Source organism: Sorex fumeus, unplaced genomic scaffold (assembly GCF_029834395.1).
Source record: "Sorex fumeus unplaced genomic scaffold, SorFum_2.1 ptg000063l, whole genome shotgun sequence".
Lineage (NCBI taxonomy): Eukaryota > Metazoa > Chordata > Mammalia > Eulipotyphla > Soricidae > Sorex > Sorex fumeus.
The window spans coordinates 74,525,819-74,550,934 of record NW_026606120.1 but is presented as its reverse complement, the minus strand read 5'-3'; the positions used below and the strand labels follow the sequence as shown (position 1 = coordinate 74,550,934).

The 25,116-nt window shown below is 38.6% G+C and overlaps 1 protein-coding gene and 1 pseudogene across 1 annotated transcript; both read left to right on the top strand.

Moving 5' to 3' along the window:
• Nucleotides 1-8,731: 8,731 nt before the first annotated feature.
• On the top strand, nt 8,732-13,957 carry LOC130035655 (keratin, type I cytoskeletal 27). Its single transcript, XM_056127483.1, has 8 exons — nt 8,732-9,163; nt 9,786-9,868; nt 10,401-10,557; nt 11,176-11,337; nt 11,428-11,553; nt 13,044-13,261; nt 13,650-13,699; nt 13,815-13,957. The coding sequence occupies exons 1-8, from the start codon at nt 8,732-8,734 to the stop codon at nt 13,955-13,957; spliced, it is 1,371 nt and encodes a 456-aa protein (XP_055983458.1).
• Nucleotides 13,958-22,900: 8,943 nt separating this feature from the next.
• Nucleotides 22,901-23,384, top strand: LOC130036125 (60S ribosomal protein L21-like; annotated as a pseudogene).
• The last annotated feature ends 1,732 nt before the right edge of the window (nt 23,385-25,116 follow it).

Genomic DNA, 25,116 nt, shown 5'->3' with positions numbered 1-25,116 from the left:
AAGTTAGACTTTGCAGCACACAAGATCCTCATTTTAGCCACACCTACAACTCGGCCAACATAGCAAAAAGGAGCCATAGCAGTAGGTCAACAAATGAACACGGCTATGTTCAATCATAGTAAAATTCAAGTTTCAAAAGATTTTGGTAGGTCATTAAATATCATTCTTTCCATTAAAAAAATTTTCTCAAACATTCTTCTGGTAGTGATCCCAGGGAGGGATGGAGGGTATCACACCCAGATTGCTCAGGACTTACTCTAGGCTCTGTGCTCAAGGATCACTCCCAGGGGTGCTTGGGGGACCATATGTGGTTCCAGGAATAAAAGCCATTCTTAACTCATGCAATATATTTTAAAAAATAGGCAGCTTTTTGCTTTTTCCCCTTTAGTTACTTTCCAAGGAAGCAGCCTTTCTCTGAAAGAGAAGAAATTAAAAATTCTGGGCTTGGAGGGTGATTACAGCAAAAATCACGAAGGACTATTTCTTCTTTCAACAAATACCTGAAATTTGCTGGTGGTCATTGCAAAGGAAGAAAGTTGTCGCTTTTTATTGGGTGTTGCAAATGTTTTGATATTACTCATTTTTTTCTTCCTTAAATCATCGTAAAACATAATCCATTGGAATATGTATAAATTTTTCCATTAACAGTTTCTGAGTTTTATTTCTGTTGGGAAAAGTTTTTGCCTTTGCAACATTGCCAATAAATTTTCCCAGCTTTTCTTCTGGTACTTTTGACATAATCATATTATTTTTGTCATAATGTAATTTTTGCTGCTCCACATAATGTTGTACCATTCACATTTCCTTTGACTTACTCTCTTGGAATATTATGCGCTCTTTGTCATGCTGTTGAATTGCATTTGTAACATTTAAAGATGGGGAGGCAGTCCACATTGAAGGAGATGCTCATGGCCTGTTCCAAAGAGTCAGTTGTAACCCCTGGAGGTGCTTAGGGAACCACATGTGGTACCAGGGATCTAACCAGGTCAGCCACAAGCAAGGAAAGAACCTTAACCCCTGCAAGATCCCTCTCTGACCTCTTAAAGTTGTACAATTTCAGACTGCATATTTTCTCTTAATTTACCCTGAACTTCTTATTTCCTGTGATTGTATCTTTCTTCTATAGTGTAATTGATATCTTTTCTTTTATTTCTAATTCTTTCCTACGCTCTGTCCTCTCGTTTCTAGGTATTTAAAATTCTATTTTGACTGACTTTTTTCCCCTTCTGAGATTGCTGATGCAATTTAGGTTCCTTTGAAATGGCAGGTTAGATCTTAGTTTTGTGGTCAAGATACTATGACAACCTTTCATTTTCAAAAAGGATGTTGTTCAGCAATTCCTTTTCTTGTTTTTGTTCACTTTGTGAGGGATTTTACCTCTATGCTTTCTTTTGGTCATTTTTGTAGGGAATTCATGTTCCTTAACTTCTCAAGTGGATTTAATTCCAATTGTTTCTCAAAATTTGTAGCATTTCCTGTCCTCTTGCTTTCCCTGAAGTCTCCAGAATTTATGGCTTGGTTTCTGACATCTCCTTTCTTCCTGGTGGTTCCACCTACCTGTGGACCTTCTCTGTCCCTCTTCTCTAATGGCCTGATGAGTTAAATCCTGATCAATTAAGATTCTTCCAGAAGTTGCTCCTCATGCCAGACACACTCTCAGAGACCACAGTTAGCAGTGGGTTTTGAAAAATGACATTTCTTTGGAGGGTGTGGTTTGGGGTAACACCGGCAGTGTCAGGGTTTACTCCTGACTCTATGCTTAGGAATCACCCTTGGCAGGGCCCAAGGGACTGTAGTGGATGTTACAGATTAAATCCAGGTCAGCCACATAGAAGACAGTGGTTTATCTGTCCTCCATCTAGCACTCTGATATTTCTAATGTTTTCAAGAAAGTTCTTTCCCTTATATTACATTAATATTGTTCCTGTGGGAGTCACTGTCACTGTCACTGTCCTCCCATTGTTCATCAATTTTCTCAAGCAGGTCATTTCAGGTTGAGAAATGACAGATTTAGGTGGATTCCCCGCCCCCCCTTTGCCTTCATGGAAAGTATGCTCTCCTTCTACCTGCTCTTCTCAAATCTGCCTGGTGCTGTGTTCAGTTGACTCTCTGGGCTATCCCCAGTCATAGATCCTTCCAGTGCCTCTGAATCCCCTCTTCTTCCCACATAAATACTTATGAGGAACATGTCTTATGGCAAATGATGGTCTGGGTTACCCGTTTATATTCTGGGATCCCCGATTGTAGCTTCCTATCACAAGTGGTGCTGTGAATGCTGTATATAAGGTAAAGGCCCTCCCGTTGATCGTCGATTTGCTCGAGCGGGCCCAGTAACGTCTCCATTGGAGACTTTGTTGTTACTGTGTCTGGCATATCGAATACTCTCGGTAGCTTGCCGGGCTCTCCGAGAGGGGCGGAGGAATCGAACTCGGGTCGGCCATGTTGGCCGCTTGTAAGGCGAACGCCCTAACAATGCTGTATATGGACTTTAAATATTGCTGTGTAATTGTTCTGTGTGATTCTTTAGTGAGGACTCAAAATGTTGCCATCTTTTCCATGATTTCCCAGATTTTGGGGGGGGAGTCACACCCAAGATGCCCAGGGATTACTCCTGACTCTGAATCAAGGAATTACTCCTGGCAGTATTCAGGGAACCATATAGGATGACAGGGATCAAACCTAGTTCAGCTGCATGCAAGGCAAACATCCTACCCACTGTACTATCCTTCCAACCCCAACATCAGAGCTTATTCTTTTTTTTTAAGTTCTTTTTAATTTTTTTTATTTTTTAATGAATTACCATGAAGTTCAGTTACAGACTTACAAACTTTTGTGCTTACATTTCAGTCATACAATGATTAAGTACTCATCTCTCCACCAGTGCCTGTTATCCACCACCAATGTTCCCAGTATCCCTCCCATCTACCCTCCTTTCCCCCACCCACCCCCCACCCCCGCCTCTGTGGAAGGCATTCCCTTTTACCTCTCTCTCCTTTAGGGTGTTGCGGTCTGCAATGTAAGTATTGAATGGCCATCAGATAACAGAGCTTATTCTTGAAAGCATTTTGCTTGGTTCTCAGCTTTGATCTGAGTATTTTATTTTTGTTTTATTATTTTGCAGCTTCTTCTGATTTTTGTTATTGGCTAGGTGAATGCTATTGAAAGCCAGATTAGGCTTCTTTTGTAGGCGATCTTTATTTTTTTCCTCTGGAGGCATTGAAAGTGTTCTTCAGCATAATGATCAGAACAATGCTACTAATAGCAGCACATTTTTAAAACTCACTTTGCTTCTTAAGTTGGAGGACTGACATTTCTTTGGAGGGTGTGGTTTGGGGTAACACCGGCAGTGTCAGGGTTTACTCCTGACTCTATGCTTAGGAATCACCCTTGGCAGGGCCCAAGGGACTGTAGTGGGTGTTACGGATTAAATCCAGGTCAGCCACATAGAAGACAGTGGTTTATCTCTCCTCCACCTAGCACTGTGATATTTCTAATGTTTTCAAGAAAGTTCTTTCCCTTATATTACATTAATATTGTTCCTGTAGGAGTCACTGTCGCTGTCACTGTCCTCCCATTGTTCATCAATTTTCTCAAGCAGGCCCAGTAACATCTCCATTGTGAGACTTTGTTGTTACTGTGTTTGGCAACCGAATATGTCACGGGGAGCTTGCCAGGCTTTGCCATGCGGGCGAGATACTCTCGGTAGCTTGCCAGGCTCTCCGAGAGGGGCAGAAGAATCAAACTCGGGTTGGCCATGTTGGCTGCGTGCAAGGCAAACGCTCTGCCCGCTGTGCTATAGCCCAGCCCTGTAGGAGCATCAGTGAAATATCTGTACAGCAGAATGTATTTCTCTATCCCTTCTCTCTCTCTCTTTTGCTCTCTCTATTCTCTCCCTCTCTTCTCCTCCAGCATTTAGAATAATACCTCTTTATTTTTCCTATAGTTTACTAATTTTTCTCTTCAGTTGCATGTTATCTGCTGTTTATTCCATCAGTTAAACTTTCCATTTTAGCTATATTTTCTATTTAGTTTTAAATTTTACATACTTGTTTGGAACTAGAGAGATAGTCCAGGAGCTAAGGCTTGGACTATCTCTTGGACTTACCTCGCATATGACCCCTTAATACCACCTAAAGCACAGAGCCAGAAGTAGTTTCCCAGTATTGCTGAGTGTTACCCAGAAAACTAAATAAATTCAATAATTAAATAAAATTTACCAGGTCAATTATTTTTTCAGGGAGAAGTCCTTTGATCAGTGGTTAGCAGGGGGAGGGAAGGATGGTGGCAGTAATCCCTATAAAAAAAAAAACTTAAATTGATGAAAATAAAATGAGTTCAGCATTTCTTTAATCTCCGTGGCTTTTTAATAACACATTTCATTCACTATTATTTGGTTGGCTCTTATACATCTATTGAAGTTGAGAATTTGGCTTTTACCATCTTTCCCCTTTGCCTAACTAATATAGTGTTCTATGCCTTCATTATTGCCTCAATCAATGCTCGCTGTTTTTATTATTCTAAGTAAATATTGTCCACTGTGGGGTCAACTGGAATACTCCATGTTCTACTGGGGAATATTTTATTCTTCATGCAAGCAATCTTTTTCTAATGCCTTTGCTGATTGAGTTTCCTATATATTTTACCTTCACACACCTCTTTTTTACATTACATAAACCATCCATCCTTTTTTGCTCTCCCCTTAAGATCTCACTCAGAATCCAGCCTCCTCTTGAGTATGAACATGTGTTTAGACCTGCTACATGCAGTCACTGACTCTGAGACCTCAGTACATTTTCTAACCCCAAACCTTCCTCTTCTCCCTTTTCCCCACTAGGGGCATCCTGATAAAGAGTACAAAGAAAGTAAAATTTCAAAACCTTTTATGTCTAAAAATACTTTTTATCACACTCCATTGTGATGAATTGGTTGTCTGAGTACAGCATTTCAGGTTGTGCATTTTTTTTTTGAGGGGCACTTTTTGAAGGCATTCTCCGCTAGAACTGCGCTTGGGCTTGGGGGCTGGTGAGAAATCCAGTGCTGTAGTGATCGCCCCCTTGCGGGAGATGTACTACATTTTCTTTTTTTTTTTTCTTTCTTTCTTTCTTTTTTATTTTATTTTATCTTTTTATTCAATCACTGTGAGTACAGTTACAAAGCTTTCATGATTGCATTTCAGTCATACAATAATCGAACACCCATCCCTCCACCAGTGAACATTTTCCACCACCAATGTTCCCAGTATCTTTCCTGCCTCTCCCCCCCCCGCCCCCCCCCCCCCCCCCCGTCCCCCGTCCCCTACCCCCTGTCTCTATGGCAGGCACCTTCCTTCTTACTCTCTCTCTACTTTGAGGCATTATAGTTTGCAGTACAGATACTGAGAGGCCATTATGTTTGGTCCTTAGTCTACTTTCAGCACACATCTCCCATCCTGAGCGATTCCTCCAACCATCATTGACTTAGTTTTCTTTTGAAACTCCAAGGGCTCTCTTTTCTCCAGGGATTTTTTGAAATATTCAGCACACAGGTCTTGCTGTGGTTCTTTCTCATTTATGATGCATAGTTATTGGTGATCTCTTTCCATGTAGAAACTCGACCCTTCACAATAGCACTATGGAAATATGTTCAGAAGATAAATTCTTCCTCATTTCTTCCTTCTCTCTTTCTGGGAGTTCCACTTAAGGTTGTTTTACTTTGGCCAAGGATCCAATTAATGTTCTCACATACCATATTTCCCCTTTGTTCTACTATTAAGAAATATTATTTTAGTTTATTTTCCAACACTTTTGTCGAAGTTTCATTTGGAGATTTAATTTTTCATTTTATGAGCTCCTACTGGTGCTTTGCTGTTCAATTTTATGGTATTTTGTTCTTGTCCAAAATGTGCTGTCTTTTTGTTACTTTTAAGTACATTAGTTATAGCTTATTTTTTGTTGTGTTAGTTATGGGGAATTACTAAAGTAATACACTGGAGATCAGGGCTGCCTTATGGTGAAGGGGGCAGATCTCACAAGTCAAAGCAAATGTTCTGCCATTTGAGTCATCTTGTCAATCCTCATAGCTTTTTCTTTAAAGTTTTTGTTGTCTTGGTTTGCTTTATTTCCTCTATTTTTCCTTCTTTTGTTATCCCGACTGCTGTATTAGACCATTGCCTTACATTTGTCTTTCGTGGTGAGAATTGTTTAAAGTAAAATTATCTTTTTTAAATTGATCTTCATTGAAATTCTATTGATCTTCAAGAGGAAGGTCTTAAATATTTGGAGACTCTGTTTGTAAGTGCATTTCATTCCAGAATATTTGGGTAGTAAACTTCTTGTTGTGGGAAATACTCAACAATCTGTATCTGGAGGTCCTTTTCTCTATAATTCTTCATCTTCCCTAGAGAAAGACCCAGTGCAAAATAGAAACATGGGACTCTTTGTTCAGAAGTCAGGAAAAATTTAGCCAGAGATACTAGAACAACCAGAGATGCTAAAACAAATATTTTTGATATTTTATTATTTATAGTATATAATAGAAATAGGAGTGATATATACACAATAGCATAAACATACAGCTTTCAAAATCTAATGTTTTGATAACATAATTTTGTGTAATACAAGAAATTATATGGTTTTAGTTGCCTGGTTTTTTGATTACTCAACAGATCTTTCTGGCTTGCTTTTCTGCAAATTCATGGGTTAGGTCATAAAAAAAATTTATTTTTAGCAATTTCATTTTCAATCAATATAATGGAAAATGATGGATGACAGTCATTCTTGGCAAATAGGAGGTATCAAATAATAGCAAATGGAGAGGGCAACAAGAACAAAGATAAAAGGGAGATGGAGAGAATTCAAATGAAATAATGTGTAAGTCAGGTAGATATCAGGCAAAAAAGCAGTATCTAGCTTATAGCAGATGGATTTTTAAACAAGAAGAGTGTAGAAAGGAAAGAAATACTATACTATTGATAAAAACATTACATATTTAACTATCATTTAATAGCCTTACAATAGTACAAGTAACATCTCCATCTCAGAAAAGAAACATTAAGACTTAGAATGAATTTTGCATTGACCATACAATAAGATGATGGTGGACCTGATACATAATTACTGATACATCTGATTCAAGAGCCCAAGTTCTTTCAATGTGTGGGTGATATTCTGTATCAGGAAAATACCTTGAAGTCCACTCACCTACTGACCATTATGAAAAGAAGAAGACTCGAAACCAGAAATCAAATCAAGATTCTAATAATTTAGCTATAATAAAGAAGTAGTGACAAAGAAAAGAGAAAGTTTTCAAGAAACACTTCAAAAAGAGAGATCTCCCCAGACCTAGTGATTTACTGGATGTGCCCTGGTACAAAATGACCACCATTGAAGATTTCTTAGTAACTCTAAGCAAAACTTAGGATAATTCCACCAACAACTAATGAACAAAGATGAGAATTTTGACAATGAAGTGTGATGTGCTGAGTTGGAAGTCATGACAGAAATGTCTGGTGTTCCCCAAAAGATATGGGCCTAAAATGGCAAAGCAGCCAGTGCTACTGATATATGTTTAGTAACCATTCACATAGAGCCAGTTTGCCTAGAGAAAATGCCATAGGAAAGGACAGTTAAATAAAGGAAAATAAGAAAACTAAGACACCAAGCACAAAACAGGAATGACAAATTAGATCCAGAAGCTCCAAATAGAAGAAAGAGAAGTCACAAGAAAGGGAAAAATATTCTTAGAAAGTAATCATGTACAGATCAGTAAGACTGGGGGATCAACATTGATTGTACCCAAAAGAAGTTGAAGGATGTATATGAGAAGGATTGAATGATAGATGAAGGTTAATGACCAATCTTTGAGAGATTAATTTCAGTAAAGTATTAGAAACAAAATTTAGAAATAAGTAGGAAATGCAAAGTGGAAGAACTAAAAGAAAGGGTTTTTTTCCTAGAAACATTAAAAGAAATGTAAAAGTAAAAGAAATGTCTAAATAGGGAAAATATGCAAAGTCTAGTGCCTTCTTTTTCAGATGAGGAAACTGAAGCCCCAAGTGGTTAACCAACCCCTTCACTTAACCTAACTAGCAACAGAGTTCAGACCCCAAAAGTCAGTAAAGATGAAATGGCTATTCAAAAGGGATATCAATCAAGGGAAAAGTTTCCACCTCCAAAGAAGAGTCCATTTGATTCGTTCATTTTGCCTTCGGACCTGGTATCTTTCTTTCTACCACCATAACTCCATGGCCTTGAAATCATTTTCAACCTATGGGAAGTAAAGATCACAGAATCCAGAGAAAGCAACCCTTGTGGTACTTTACCTACCGGAGTAACTGCAGTGCTGTTGATTTGAGCTAGGGGAAGAGAAATTTGTCTATCAACTTTTTTATTCTTATAGGAATTCTATAGTCCTAAAGTCTGGAAGACAGGAAAGATGACTCATACTGCCTTTGAAAGACATCACTATAATAATCTTGATAATAGTCCTCCCTGTCCCGTTTCGGAGATAATAAATAACCCCAAGGTAACTATCCACCTACAGAAATGGACCCAGTGAAGACATTCATTAAGGGGAAAAAAATCACCCAATTATGAATAATTCATGATGAGCTGGCAAACATCATTTTGCTATGGGTAGCACAGTTGTCAAGAAACACCCTAATAATGTGTATATAAAGACAAACCCAACTGTCGGAGCAGGACACTTGCCACCAGCGCTCCACTCCAAAAACGATCGCTCCAGTCCGGACACCATGTCTGTGCGTTTCTCTTCTGCTTCCAGACGCCGTGGCTCTTGCAGCGGGGCTGGCTCTGTGCGCCTCTCCAGCACCGGCGCCAGCTTTGGGGCTGGAAACGCCTGTGGGGTGCCAGGCATTGGAAGTGGCTTCTCATGTGCCTTTGGGAGCAGCTCGTCTGCAGGAGGCCTGGGTGGGGGAAGTGCTTCCTACGCCGCCTTTGCCGGGAATGAGCACGGCCTCCTCTCTGGCAATGAAAAGGTGACCATGCAGAACCTCAATGACCGCTTGGCCTCCTACCTGGAGAACGTGCGAGCGCTGGAGGAGGCCAACGCTGACCTGGAGCAGAAGATCAAGGGGTGGTATGAGAAATTTGGGCCTGGTTCTTGCCGCGGTCTTGATCACGATTACAGCAGATATTTCCCAATAATTGATGACCTTAAGAACCAGGTAAGAAACACAACCTCACGAAATTTACTACCCAAGCAAGGATTTAGTCATTAATGTTCACTCAACATAAAGACAATCACAGTGCTAGGGATCGGCTTCTTGTTGAGGTTATCTAATTCTTAATATTAAACATAATTACATAAAAATTCCAATTGTTGAACATGGTGCACCCATCATTTGATATTAGGTGATATCATTTCTACTTTGTTTTTATTACCATTCTGATAGAGAAGAAAGTTATATTTCATGCTTTCAAACAGTATGAAAAGCTGAGAAAACTTGAAAATTGCATGATGTTCAGAAATTTACAAGTAGACAGATGATGTTGTTTATCTTTTGTATACTTAAGTTTCTTGAATATTATATCAAAAGTTGCTGAATTTTTCTAGCTGTATGTTTATATGCTTCCTAGAAATATATATTTTTATGAATACAGTACATTTTCAAAAGAATCACCTTATTTGGGTAAAGACAGTGCCACAAAAATTACTGTGATCTCCTAAGTGGCTTTATTTCAAGGTTACTTGGGAGTAAATTAACATCCTCCCCTTTCTCTTGTGTAACTTATTTTTTTATAATTCATTTTCCCTCATTTTCTTTCTCTTAACTCTCCATTTCTCAGATAATCTCTGCAACTACAAGCAACGCCAATGTGGTCCTGCAAAATGATAATGCAAGACTAACGGCTGATGACTTCAAGCTAAAGTAAGTAGAATGAAGACAAGACCAGAATATTTTCTAATAGTTCTCTCTTGGGAGTGGCTATAAGACATCAGTTGAATGATCTTTTTATCTATTTTTCACCAAATGTAGATTAGACTGTATGGCTGAACTTTTTTGGTAGAGAAGGAGTTATGGGGATGGGAAGTTGAGACCGCTGGCTGTGCTCAGGGCTTGCTCCTGGTTCTGCATTCAGAGAACATTCCTGGCACAATCGGGGAACCATATGGCGTGCCAAGGGTTGAACCTGGGTCAGCCTCGTGCCAAGCAAGCACCTTATCCATTGTACTGTCTCTCTGGCCCTGAATCCATATTTTATTTGGGAAAATGGATAATTAGAATAAATGGACATCAAGATCATCTAAAGGAGAATGTTACCCCCACCCTATAGTTTCAAAGAAATGCATCAATGGTTTTAACTGATATTTTAGGTGTATGTTAGCAGTATGAGCCCCAAAATGAGTTTGAACTTAAAGGGGATAGGGATCATGGATGTCACGCTGACATGTTTCCTAAGGTATGAAAATGAGCTGACCCTTCACCAGAGCGTGGAGGCCGACGTGAACAGCCTGCGCAGGGTGCTGGATGAGCTGACCCTGTGCAGAACAGACCTGGAAATCCAGGTGGAAACTCTGGGCGAGGAGCTAGCTTACCTCAAGAAGAACCACGAGGAGGTAGGCCCCTGCCCTCATCCTCTACTTTTCAGTAATTTCACATAAGAAATAGGGTGGTTTTTCACATCCTTCTTCAAGGTACTTGTCAATCGCCTGAGATGGCTTTTTGAAAGCTTCTTTCTATGCATTCCTTTGGGGAAAAGCTCATCTTTTAATTTAAGTGTCTAGCTGATGGATCATGACTGTCTGGCTCCTTTGAAATATTGCCATTCTAATTCCAGGAGGTTAGCTCCATATATCTATATGTAAATAGGTGTCGCCACCTCCATATTAAAAGAGAGAGAGAGGAAAGGAAGGAGAGACAGAGACAGAGACAAAGAGAACCCATATATGGGATTAAAAAGAAACATATTAAGGAACTACAACTGGTCAGTCATCAGAACTAAAGATTTTGTCTATAGAACTGAACTAAAATGGGGATCAGGGTGGTGGTAGGGGTCCTTGGGACACTGGTGGGGGAATGTGGGCATTTTGATGTGAGTGTGATATTGGATTGATGTATGCGTGAAAAGTATGATAGATGAAGGGTTTTGTACATCCCCATACGGCCATAAAAATAGTTTTCAAGAAAAGGAAAGAAAATATTGCCTTCCTAACCAAGTTCTACACGTCTCTCAGGAGATGAAGGCGCTGCAGTGCGCGGCGGGGGGCAACGTGAACGTGGAGATGAACGCGGCGCCCGGCGTGGACCTCACGGTGCTGCTCAACAACATGCGCGCCGAGTACGAGGACCTGGCGGAGCAGAACCGCAGGGACGCCGAAGCGTGGTTCAACGAGAAGGTACACAAGCATGCCAGGGCGTCCTTGCCTGGGACTGGCCCCTGGTGCCGCTGGCTTTCCCCTGACGCCCACCCATCCGTGACCTTTCAGAGCGCAACGCTGCAGCAGCAGATCTCTGACGACGCTGGGGCCACCACCTCCGCCCGCAATGAGCTCACTGAGATGAAACGGACTCTGCAAACCCTGGAGATCGAACTTCAGTCCCTTTTAGCAATGGTAAGTAGAGCGTGATGGTACAGCAAGTACCTTCCTTGTACGCGGCAGACCTGGGTTTGATTCCCAGCGCTCCGTACGGCTCCCTGAGCATTACCAGGTGTGCCTCCCCTTAAAAAAAAAAAAAAAAGAAGAAGAAGAAGAAGAAGAACATTGAGGCAAGGGTTGGGGGTGAGGGGAAAGGGGAGAGTTTTTTCTTCATTTATTTTAGCTTTTATCTATTAATCATGATATTCGAAATAGGAGACCAGTAGAATCCTCTTTAACTGGAAATTATACTAAAATGCTAATAACTGTGAAACATGAGAAATTAACAAGTATAATTATATATTGAGAAAGACCCAAAAAAAATCTGTTTCACCCTAAACTTCTTCCCAAGTCAAAAGATCAAAATCTACTTGTCTATGCAATGCAAAACTCCTAGCTTCTTTAACTGGCATTTCTTTTGACCACTTAAGATTTACATGTTCCCTTAACAAGGCATAACAATAAGCAGACTTGAAGGCAATCATGTGCTGATAAGAGCACCCTTTTCATTAAGGGTTTATACGACCCTTTCACCCTCATGAATCCCAGAGAACCCTAAGGCAAGAACCTGGCAGACTTCAGAGCTCTTGTTATCTCCAAAAGAAGATGCAAAGATGTTAAGGAGTTTTCCCTGAGTCCCACGGTTCGAGTGCTAATGCATCAGAACTTCTCTCCAAACCTACTCCCATGAAGGGCAGTAACCTCTCCAGCTTATCACAAAGGAGGCTACAAATGAATATAAAGTTAGAACTTTAATAAAGTTCCTTGCAGGTTAAAGGATAAGATATTACCATGTACATTCCAGGCAAATTTTTAGTAAGCATCCCTCTGTGGGATAAGTCTATCTAAACCCATCTGGAATTGTAAGCCAATGAGTTGATTGATTTGATGTCTAAATGGCTCATTCTTTTCTCTGTCTCATTTGACTTCTGTAAAGTGTTTACAGATGATCACGGAATTCCTTTTTAATAGAAGAGAGTCTATTCTGTTTAAAATAATTCTTATCATTTTAAACAGAAAAGTGTAGCAAAGTGGCAATCCTCATTATTTGAAACATAGCAAAGTCTCTCCTACAACTTGAAACATAGAAAAGTGTAGAAGGCAAGTAGAGAATTTTTAGAGAAAAAAATGGTGAATTGTGCCAAATGTTATAAGTACAGGCTACACTGGTGTGAGGGACGTTCTTTAAACAGGGCCTTATGAAGAATAACTATCTTTGCTAACACAGCTTGGGATATAAAACTTTCACTATCACTACATTTATTCCCAAACAGAAAAATAGTAATACATATAATTTTTTTAAATGCACTGAATGTCAAACAAGTGGAATTTTTTCAAATGGATATGGTTGTTTGCCTAACGTAGGAATAACTCAGCTACTTCCTAAGTGCTTTATTCAAACTCAATCCTTTTTTTGACTGGAACATCTCTGTGTTTTAACTGAGCTATGTCTTACTGACCCACAGAAACACTCTCTGGAGTGCTCCCTCACCGAGACCGAGGGCAACTACTGCACGCAGCTGGCCCAGATCCAGGCGCAGATCGGGGCCTTGGAAGAGCAGCTGCACCAGGTCAGGACTGAGATGGAAGGCCAGAAGCTGGAGTATGACCAATTGTTGGACATCAAAGTTCACTTGGAAAAAGAAATTGAAACCTACTGCCATCTGATAGATGGAGAGGATGGGTAAATATTTCTCCTGTTTAAAAAAAAACTATTTCTTTAAAGGTCATTAAAGATTTTTTGAAGTCAAGTTCAAAGTATCAATGACCTACATCATATGTGATGTCTGGCTTTAAGAAACAAATGAGGAGCCTGAGAGGTAGTATAGTGGGTATGGCGCTTGCCTTACATGTGCCCAACCCAGGTTTGATTCCAGGCATCCCATCGGGGCCCCTGAGCACCACCAGGAGTAATTCCTGAGTGCAGAACCAGGAGTAACTCCTGAGTGTCCCCAGGTATGCATCCCCCCAAAAAATTAAAATGAAGAAATGAACTCCCATCTTTAGTCATTGTCTTTCAGTTTCTCCTTTAAAAAATCAGAAATAATTAATACAACTCTCTATTTTTACAGCTCTTGTGTCAAATCTAAAGGCTATGGAGGACCAGGAAATCAGATAAAAGGTGAGTAAGAGCTGTCCTAAGCAGTTGTTGTTTATTTCTATGTTTCAGATGATGAGTTCATTGTTTCCCATTTCTGAATTTGATCCACGTTAACAGTTCCTATGTGTTATTTTAGATTCGCCTAAAACCGCCATGGTTAAAACAATTGTTGAAGAAATAGATCCTCGTGGCAAAGTTCTCTCTGCCAGAGTCCACACTTTGGAAGAGAAATCCACCAAAGTCAACAATGTGAAGAGTGAACAGAGGGTGCCTTCTTGAATTCCGAAAGAACAGGCCCTAAAAAGAGACCAAGTTGAAGCTCAATTCTTAAATGAGGATCCTTTTTTTTTTTCCTGCCTCTCTTCAATAAACGAAGACAAGCTACATTAGAATAGCAGTATTTCTCTGGTTTTCTCTATTGTGGTGTTTCAATAAAGGTTATTCTTCCTGTTGCAAATTAACCTCTGGTTCTGGTCAATCTTTGCATTTCAACTATAAACTCCCCACACCACACCCGAAGGAAGGTAAATTATGTTTTTAATTTATTCTTTTAATTCAATGGTCTTTACAAGGACTTTTTAGGACTAAGCTTAATAGGCAAGGCAGTTGAAATCTTTTTCATATCTCTGTAAAATTTTAAATATTCCTTTCTTCAGTTACTACATACATAAAGTACTGGTAATGAGAGTAAAACTGTTATTAAAAGATTTGCATGCCCATCAGAGAGTAAAAAAGGAAGAATCTGAAACATCCTAATTATAAAAAAAAATCTATGATGATGCTTAAAGGTAGAGTGGGAAAGAGAAAGATGTGAATTTTAAAGAGGGTACATGAAAAATTCCATAATGTTAGGCTACAGATCAAGTCTTAATAAATTTAAGATGGTTGAGATTATATCTGCTCATTTTTCTGGTTACAATAGCACATAACCAAAAATCAATAATAGAAGGAAAAAAACTTAAATATGAAGAAATTAAGCAATACACTCCTGAACAACTAATGGATCAAATAAGTCAGAAGGATAAAAAATCTTGACACACTCTACTAAGGCTAACTATATAGTTTAACGTCTTGGAAATTTCCCCACCCCCATCCAGAAACAAATCCTGTTCCTTTACAATATCCTTAGGTTTGGAAGAATATAAAATTAGGCAAGTTATTTTGTACATTCATGCTCCCAGGCCTTCTCTCCTAGCCTCTGTTCTAATTGCTAACTTCCTGGGAATAAATATTCACAAATTTCATTCTTTGCATTTTCTCCCCCTTTTAAAATATGTCAGATTTGAAATAAACATACATTGCACAAAAAAAAGTCTTGACACAAAATAAAATATAAGACATCAAAGCTTACAGAATGCAGAAATAGAAGGAACCAAGCAGTCCTGAGAGGGGAACTTCACAGTTCTAAGTTCCGGCATTAAGAAGATTAAAAGCAAATAATCTAATCTTTACCAAGGACTTGAAAAAGAATAAACTTAGCCCAAAGTTAGCAGAATGTAGAAAATAATAATATATATCAAAAATGAAAGACTACTAACATTAATACTAAAAAATATTAGCCAAAGTAAATCTTTTGGGAAGATTTATTTTATGGCTTAGCTAGATGAACCAAGGAAAATGTGAGATAGGACTCAAAGCAAGTTAAATTACAAATAAAAATGAAATATTACAAGTGATGCCAGAAATGCAGTTTCAGAATACTGCATATATTGAATAATCTAGAATAAACAGATAATTTCCTAGAAACATACAATCTGCCAAAATTGGATTACCTTGAAATAGAAAATTCCAATGAAACAATAAGGACTAAGGAGACTGAATCAGTAATCAAACCTCTCTCCAAAGAGAAGCCGAGACCACATGATTCCCCTGGCAAGTTCTACCACTTAGGAGGAATTAACTACAATCCTTTTCAAGCTTCAAGATTTTTTAAATAGTAGATACACGTTCAAATTTAGTTTTGAAGATAGCATTGCTCTGATACTAACATTAGACAGATAGTATAATAAAATTTATAAATCAATATCGGTAATGTATATATATATGCAAAACTCCTCATGAAATCTACAAACCAAATTAATAGCAAATTAAAGGAAATATACATATCAATAAATGCTAAAACAAAATGAATATAAATGAGAATAAAGACCACATTTCTTAGAGAAGACAAAGAGGTGGCCAGTGAGTATATGAAAAGGTGTTAATCATCACTTGTATTCAGAGAAATGTAAACCAAAATGACAATGAGATACAACTTCATACAAGTGACAATGGTATATTGAGAGATAGATAGATAGATAGATAGATAGATAGATAGATAGATAGATAGCACTGTAGCACTGTCCACTGTATCACTGTCCTCCCATTGTTCATTGATTTGCTTGAGTGGGTCCAGTAACATCTCCATTGTGAGACTTGTTACTGTGTTTGTCACGTCACAGGGAGCTTGCCAGGTTTTGCCGTGCGGGCGGGATACTCTCAGTAGCTTGCCGGGCTCTCCGAGAGGGGCAGAAGAATCAAACCCAGGTCGCCAAGTCAGCTGCGTGCAAGGCAAACGGCCTACCTGCTGTGCGCTCCACCCTAAATATACATACATATTTTTAAGATCAGAAACAGTGTTGACAAAAATGTGGAGGGAAAGTAAATAACCTAATCTTCTCTACTAAGTAGTTGAAAAAGAACAAACTAAGCCCAAAGTTAACAGAAGGAACAAAATAATAAATAACAAAAATAGAAATAGATGAAAATTTGTTTACCTCACCCATTGCTGATGGGAGTGCCCACTAGCAGTGGATGGTTTAGCCTCAACAGAAAACAGTATAAAGACTACTCAAAAATAAGAAATAAAACTCCTGTATGGTCTAGTATTTTCGATCCTTGGTATCTATCCCAAGAACACATACACACACATTAATTTGCATTAATTTGAAAGGATATACACATAGCTATGTTTATCATATCACTGTATGTAATAGCCAAGAAATGAAAATAATCCAAGTGTACAACAACATCTGAGTGGGTTTTTTAAGTTATATATATATATGTGTATATATATATAATGGAATGTTATTCAGTTATTAGGAAAGATGAAATCTTGCTCTTTGCTACCACTTAGATGAAGCTAGAGGGGAGTCATGTTAAACAAAATTAATCAGAGGGAGGACAAATTTGGATGATCTCCCTCATTTGTGGTATATACAGAAACAAAGGAAAGAAATGGACAGTATCTAATGGACAACAACCCCTTGGACTTTGAGTACAGAACTGAAGTTACCAAATGTGAGGTATGGAGAGAAAAAGACAGACTTGAAGTAAGACCAGGAGTGCGGTAGGGGGTCTTGGATAAGATGGTGGAGCAGCAAACTAAGCCCAAAGTTAACAGAAGGAATAAAAAAAGACAGACTTGAAGTAAGACCAGGAGTGCGGTAGGGGGTCTTGGATAAGATGGTGGAGCAGTAATTTTGAACAACATAAGCATGAACATAAACACTATTATAGCCACATTATCTCAGCTACAATTAAAAATTAAGATCATCATTATCAGATCAATAGATGCAGAAAAGGAATTTGATGAAATTCAAGCTCTTTCATGTTAAAAAAAAAAAAGGAAAAGAAAACTCAACAAAATACTTACAGCTTTTCACAAAGATTACATCAAAAGCAAAGAAGGAAGCCCCCTGATGAAATAAAAAAAAAAAAAGCTTTGAGCCTCACGGGATGGGGGTGGAGTCAGCCCTTTCCTTCCAGTTCCAATGAGACCCTGAGTTGCCACCCACAAACAGCCTCTCTGACTCCTGATCAAGCTGCCAAATGACCATGATCCCAGAGACTCGGGAACAAATCTCGGAACCCAGCAGGTTTTGGCAGAAATCCCTCCAGATTTAAGTGTTAAAATTTCAGAATTCCAAAATTGTGCGGTCACTGCTGCAGATGCGCAACATCATATGTTATTCATAACCAGCAGTAGAAAACAAATTGTCTGCTGTTGCCTTTTTGGCATGTCTGAGTGTTGGGGCAAAATCCCAAATAATAATGGTGGGTCAGGTGTCAAAATATTGAATGTAATCAAAGTAGTGAGAGAGTAATGTGGAAATCATCTGCCCCACAGGTAGGGGGAGGGTATGGGATGGGGGTATACTGGGGGTTTTGGTGGTGGAGAATGGGCACTGATGAGGGTATAGTTGTTTCATTGTATGACCAAGACTTAAACCCAAAAGCTTTGTAGCTGCTCTCACATTGATTCAATAAATAAAATTATAAAAAATGAAAAAAAAAAGCTTTGAAAGCCAAAAAATTAGTGCTGAAATTCATCTACAGTCATACACACACATACACACACACACACACACAGAAGACCCACACTTCGCCCACCTCTGATGACACAGACTCTGAGAAGGCAGCCACATACCCTCAGAAGAGAACCTCCAGAAGAAGCCAGCTTGACACTTGGCCTGACAATAGGCCACTACGGAGTTCTTTTTAACCACTGAGTCAACCAGGAAGAAGGGCAATAACAATAGGACATTTGTGATCATTGTGGATATCAAGGCCAACAAGTACCAACCAGATCAAACAGGCTGTGGAAAAGCTCTATGATGTTGAGGTGGCCAAGGTCAATCCCCTATTCAGACCTGATGGAGAGACGAAGACATGTCTTCAGCTGACTCCTGACTGTAATGCTTTGGATGTTGCCAATAAAATTAGGATCGTCTAAATTGAGTCCAACTGGCTAATTATAAATATACATTTTTCCACCATAAAAATTAAACATAGAAGTAATGTCCCTCCTTAACAAAGGCTATATATGACAATCCCACAATTAATCTCATGCTCAATTGTAAAAGACTTTATATTAAAAACAAAAATCAAAAACTCTTAGAATGAGTAATGAATGATTAGCTAAGCAATCAATGAATGAGGTTGCAGGATAAATATTAATGTTATAAAGATAGCTATGGCGCATATGCTGCCCAAGCCCATGTGCTGCTTGCACCCACGTGGCCAAGCACATGTGGTACCTGATCATATGTGGTGCCCACATCTCCCCTCTTGAGATGTGTACTTTCATGCTTTCATGTCTATTGCCGGGGTATGTGTAGGGGCTCTCTCCGCCCTTGGAGAAGCCCATGTTCTTTCTTTCTATCTCTCTATCTCTCTATCTATCTCCCTTTCTCTCTCTCCCCTTCAAAAACCCTCCAAATAAAATCTGTTTTACTTAACAAAAAAAAGATAGCTATATTCCCATATTCTAATAACAAATGATCCAAAAAGAAAAATTAAATGGAAAACTAAATATTTATTTCTAATATATAAGAAATAGTAAAGTACTTTAAAATTAATTTAACCAAGGGTGTGAGAAATTTGTACACTGAAAATGACAAAACATTGATGAAAGAAATAAAAACACACAGAAATAGATAGGAAGACATTGTGTGTTCATGAATTATAGCCAGGGCCATAGCACAGCGGTAGGGTGTTTGCCTTGCAGGCAGCCAATATGGCCGACCCGAGTTCGATTCCTCCGCTCCTCTCGGAGAGCCCGGCAAGCTACCGAGAGTATCTCGCCCGCACGGCAGAGCCTGGCAAGCTGCCTGTGATGTATTCGATATGCCAAACACAGTAACAACAAGTCTCCAATGGAGACGTTACTGGGCCCACTCGAGCAAATCGATAAACAATGGGAGGACCGTTAATAAAACAATCTACAAATTCAGTGCAATCCATACTAAAATTCCAATGACTTTATTTTACAGAAATAGAAAAAGTCTAAAATACATACAGAAATCGAGCGGGCCCAGTAACGTCTCCATTGGAGACTTTGTTGTTACTGTGTCTGGCATATCGAATACTCTCGGTAGCTTGCCGGGCTCTCCGAGAGGGGCGGAGGAGTCGAACTCGGGTCGGCCACTTGTAAGGCGAACGCCCTACCCGCTGTGCTATCGCTCCAGCCCTGGAGCGATAGCACAGCGGGTAGGGCGTTCACCTTACAAGCGGCCAACATGGCCGACCCGAGTTCGATTCCTCTGCCCCTCTCGGAGAGCCCGGCAAGCTACCGAGAGTATTCGATATGCCAGACACAGTAACAACAAAGTCTCCAATGGAGACGTTACTGGGCCCGCTCGAGCAAATCGACGATCAACGGGAGGGCCTTTACCTTTACATACAGAAACTCAAAAGGTCCTAAAAGTCAAAGCAATTTTGAGAAAGAACAAATCAAACTTTCTGATTTCAAAACATAATACAATGCTACAGTCACTTAAGTAGTAAGGGAGATATGCAAATGACCAAAAAGATATCAATTTCCTACTCATCAATAGGAAAATACAAATCAAACTGTGATAAAATACCACCTTACACCCATTAGGATATTTAATGTGGGGGTGAGGGGTGGGGAATGAGCAATGCAAAGTATTAACAAGAATGTGGAGGACTTAAACACCTTATTTCCCGTTGATGGTAATATATAGAATTGTACAACTGCTGTAGGAAACCGGCAATTCCTAAAAAAAAAAAAAAATAGAATTACCATCAATTTGCTCAAGCAGGCCCAGTAACGTCTCCATTTTGCCAGGCTCTCCGAGAGGGGCATTATCATATGGTCTAGAAATTCCACTACTCAAAGAATCTAAAGTGAGGTCTTAAGAGATATTTATATACTCATGTTCACAGCAGAAATATTCACAATAACTAAAAGATGGAAACAATCCAAATGCCCATTGGCAGATTAGTGAATAAACAAATGTGGCCTGCTAATACATAGGAATATCATTAAAGTCTTTAAAAACAAGGTAATTCATGCGGAAAGTTCGTGCGGAAAGTAGACTATAGACTAAACATGATTGTCACCCATTGCCTCTTTTGCAAACCACAACACCCAATAAGAGAGAGAGAACAAAAGGGAATGCCCTGTCACAGAGTCAGGGTAGGATGGGGTGGATGGGGGGTGGGAGGGATACTGGGATCCATGGTAGTGGAAAATGGGCACTGGTGGAGGGACATTGTATAATTGAAACCCAAGCACAAAAATGTGTAAGTCTGCAACTGTACCTCATGATGTCTCACTATTAAAAAATTTTTTAATAAAAAAATAAATAAAAAACAAGGTAATTCAGATATATGCTACTACATGAATGAAGCTTGAGGATGTTAGCTAAGTAAAATGAGCCAGTCACAAAAAAAAAAGACCAAAAAAACTATCTTATCCTATTTATATAAGATACGGATGGTAGCCAAAATCATAGAAATAGAACATAAAACTGTGCTTTCCAGGAGTTACATGGAACAGAAGTCAAATGTTATTGTTTGGTAGATACACAGCTTCAATTTTTCAAGATAAAAACCAGTGAAGAAATGAATGACAGTTGTACAACATCAAGAAAATGTTTACTATCAGTGAACTATAAACTTAAAATGGTTAAGACAGTTTTTTATGTCCTGTGAATTTTACCACAGGATAAAATAAGGAATAAAGGAGTCTGGTACTGGTATAGACCATAGTGGTCTATACTGGTACTTGTGTAGGCCACAGGAAAAGAATAAGAGCACATAGATAAATCCACAAATGTATAATCAATGATCTTTGACAATGAAGCAAAGGATACATAATAAAGAAAAAATAGTCTTTTCAACAAATGGTGTCAACAAAGCTGAATATCCACGTGTAAATATAATGAACTAGAATCCCATCATACTCTGTACCCCAAAAGCAAGTCAAAATGGATTAAAGAATCAAACATAAGACATAAAACATCTCAAAGAAAACAGAAGAAAAGTGTCTTAACATTTGTTTTGCCAATATTTTTTTATTTGACACCAAAAGCAACGGGTAACAAAACCACAAGTCTTTTTCAAGTTTTTATATATTTAAGTCTTATTATACTCAAGTATTTTTAAGATAACCTTTAGGAAAGAATCACTAATTATGAGCAGCATTCACTATGCTCTCAAATCTATTTTAAGAATCATTTAATCCTAACAATAACCCTATCAGGCAGGTACTATTATCATCCTCTTTAGAGATAAGAAGATTGGGCTAGGAATGGCTGAAGAATTTGTCAAAGATCATACATACAGTAAATAACTGATGTTTCGAGAGTGCGAATCAAGGTGGGCTGTCCTTGTCTGCATGCTTAACCACAACAGAATACCATTCCAGTTCAAAATTCATAATACTGCTTTCCTTCTACTAAGAGAAGAGACTAAGAAAAAAAAACTTGCTAAGTGCCACATTCTAAGTGTCATATTCTAACTCCAGTCAGGCAAAAGCATCTGTGTGTCCTTCAAAACAAAACAAAGCAAATCCCAGGGATACAGTTTTGTGGGAGGAATTAGCACACTGAAACCTGATTCTCTGAAAAAAAAAAAAGAACTGAAAATTCAGAGACAAAGCAAATCTCATTCATGTTAAAGAAAAATAATTTTCTTAACTTGGCCAACAAAAATATACAGTGTGAACTTTAAACAACAGCAAAAGATACTGAAGTCCATTTGAAACTAGAGCCTAAATTTATCAGGGAGAGGGAGATCATATCTGATCATAAGAATAAGATAAAATAATGATAAACTTTATCCTGAAACAAGCAGGCAGACATTAACATTGCTTACCATAAGAATTGGGCTGGAGCGATAGCACAGTGGGTAGGGCATTTGCCTTACACGCACGCAGCCAACATGGCTGACCCGAGTTCAATTCCTCTGCCCCTCTAGGAGAGCCCGGCAAGCTACCGAGAGTATCTCACCCGCACAGAAAAGCCTGGCAAGCTCCCCGTGACGTATTCGATATGCCAAACACAGTAACAAGTCACAATGTTACTGGGCCCGCTCGAGCAAATTGATGAACAACAGGAGGACCGTGACCGTGACCATAAGAATTAATTCATTTTGATTTTTTTAGTACCTACATATGCAGCTTATATAATGAATATACTAATATCTAATAGGTTCTCAAGAAATAATGGTAAGCCTGAACTCCACTGTCTCACAACTGAGCGCCAGAGAGATGCCAAAACACTAACAAACTCAGGTAAACTGGGATTTTTTTTTTCCTTGAAAACTCTGGGTCTTCTCTGTGTCACAGTGGGCGACCTCCCCCTATCTCCCTGTATTTTTGGAGCTCCACACCCACATCCCACCAGCCACCAACATTTAAGTTCTCTTCCCAGTTAAAAAGTCTGGATTTGCTTCCTTTCGACCGGAATTGCCAGCATCCAGTAAATCGCAAAAATGACCAACACAAAGGGAAAGCGGAGGATCACCTGTTATATGTTCTCTAGACTTTTCAGAAAACATGGAGTTGTTCCTTTGGTCACATACATGCGTATATACAAGAAAGTTGATATTGTAGACATAAAGGAAATGGGCACTGTCCAAAAAGGAATGCCCCACACATGTTATTATGGCAAAACTGGAAGAGTTTACAGTGTTACCCAGCATGCTGTTGGAATTGTTGTTAACAATCAAGTCAAGGGCAAGATTCTTGCCAAGAGAATTAATGTCCGCATTGAGCATATTAAGCGTTCTAAAAGTCGAGCCAGCTTCCTGAAATGGGTGAAGGAAAATGATCAAAAAAACGAAGGAAGCCAAAGAGAAAGGGACTTTGGTTCAACTGAAGTGCCAGCCTGCTCCACCCAGAGAAGTACACTTTGTAAGAACCAAGGGAAATGAGCCTGAGCTGCTGGAGCCCATTCCCTATCAATTCATGGCATGAGAAGTGTTTGTTTTAAAATAAAGAGACTCCTGGACTATAACAACAACAACAACAAAAGTCTGGATTTTTCTGGAGCACACGGTCACATTTGCGGCCTCACAACATTTCCAAACTCTATAAAACTAACATCCCAGTAGGAGTACACCAGTTTGGATGGGGTATAACTTATGAGCCAACTAAACTCAACTAACAAAAACATTAACACAGAAGGTTCAACTAGCATCAACAGCTTTAGTAAGTACCCTCAGAGAAGTACTTAATGGTCCCATGATGAGATACAACATTTTTCACAAATTTTCTTTAGCTGAAATATTTTTTGATCATTCCATTAGCCATTTAGTGGTAGCAAGCAATATAAAATAAATTATTGTGGATCTGTTACAGGGGCTTGAGGGGTGGTTAGGTGACAGTGGTTGAATATTGAATGCCTGTAACAAACCATCATAAACAACTTTGTAAACCACAGTGTATAAATAAAGTGGGAAAAATAAATAAATAAATAATTTCTTTTAAAAAATCATTCATGCCCAATTCAATCTGCTAAATAGTGGCTGAATAAATAGCAGTACTCCTACATAAAAAAAATCATAATAGCGTCTTATCATGAGTCAAGTATTGTTTTAGGGGAGAAAATATAGATAAAAAAGCTCTAGAGACATTGTTAAGTCTATACAGTACTTCAAAAAGGTTAGGTAAAACACATGTAAAAAATTTTATAGTGAGTATTAGTTTAGAGGAAATTTATGATTAAGAAAATTCATGAAAAAAATTCAAGTGTTTAACCCCTATAAGTAAATGACAATGCCTCAAAAAGCTAAGTATCACAGATTCCAGTCCTGCTTTGATATATATAAGTGCTTTGTGATCTGTGTTGTCACTTAGCATAAGAACTAACTCATCTCCAAAGATGATTCTAATAATGCATGCTTAACTTATTTCACAAAAGATTGTAAGTTAATTCATGTTTACAAAATATCTAGAGATAAGAAGATTATCTTAATAATACATTGCAGTCTCATAATACTTCTTATCCAAGAAACTCAGAACCTATAAACTATTACACTGACAACATACTGTTTTCCTTATTTAATGCATGGGAAATGTACAAGAGATAAGATTTTGACCTGGTCATAACAAAATCAGTAACAAGTCTTGAATATAAACCATTATTCTAAAATGAGTCAATGGCCTGAGCATTGTTCATAAAACCAGGCATTCCCATCTACCAAGAAGTCCATACACTACAAGGACAACAACACTGTATGTTTTTAAAGTACGCAATATACAGCAGGAAAAAAAATCTTTGTTTCAAAACTATCCCAACCTATAATCAGTTAACCAATCAATTTGTACCATTATAAGTGATATAAACTTGACCCCATGTGGCACTTCCACTTTATTATAATAATTTAAATAATTATCATTTACAAAATGTTTGTACCCTTCAGACTACTTTATAGCCATTAATTATTGAAACTGCTCAACATTCATTTGAGACAGTCCAATGTTATTATTGCCATTTGCCCAACAGGGAAATGGGCAGGACCAGACTATATAACTTCCTGTGGTTATCAGGGCCAGAGAATGAGAAGTGCTTACCTAGGACAAGGAGTTAGAGTTAGAACTAGAGTGTCATAATTACTGGTTTTCTAAGAAGTGATGAAAGCACCCCTCTCCTTCAGAGTTTTTACTCCCCATTCATCAATATGAAGCTTGTATCCAAAACATATTC

Excerpts from the sequence above, each read along its gene's own strand:
- LOC130035655 (XM_056127483.1), top strand. The coding sequence starts at position 8,732 with ATGTCTGTGCGTTTCTCTTCTGCTTCCAGACGCCGTGGCTCTTGCAGC. Across the intron at positions 9,164-9,785 it reads TTGATGACCTTAAGAACCAG|ATAATCTCTGCAACTACAAG; the intron begins GTAAGAAACACA and ends TCCATTTCTCAG. Across the intron at positions 10,558-11,175 it reads TCAAGAAGAACCACGAGGAG|GAGATGAAGGCGCTGCAGTG; the intron begins GTAGGCCCCTGC and ends CACGTCTCTCAG.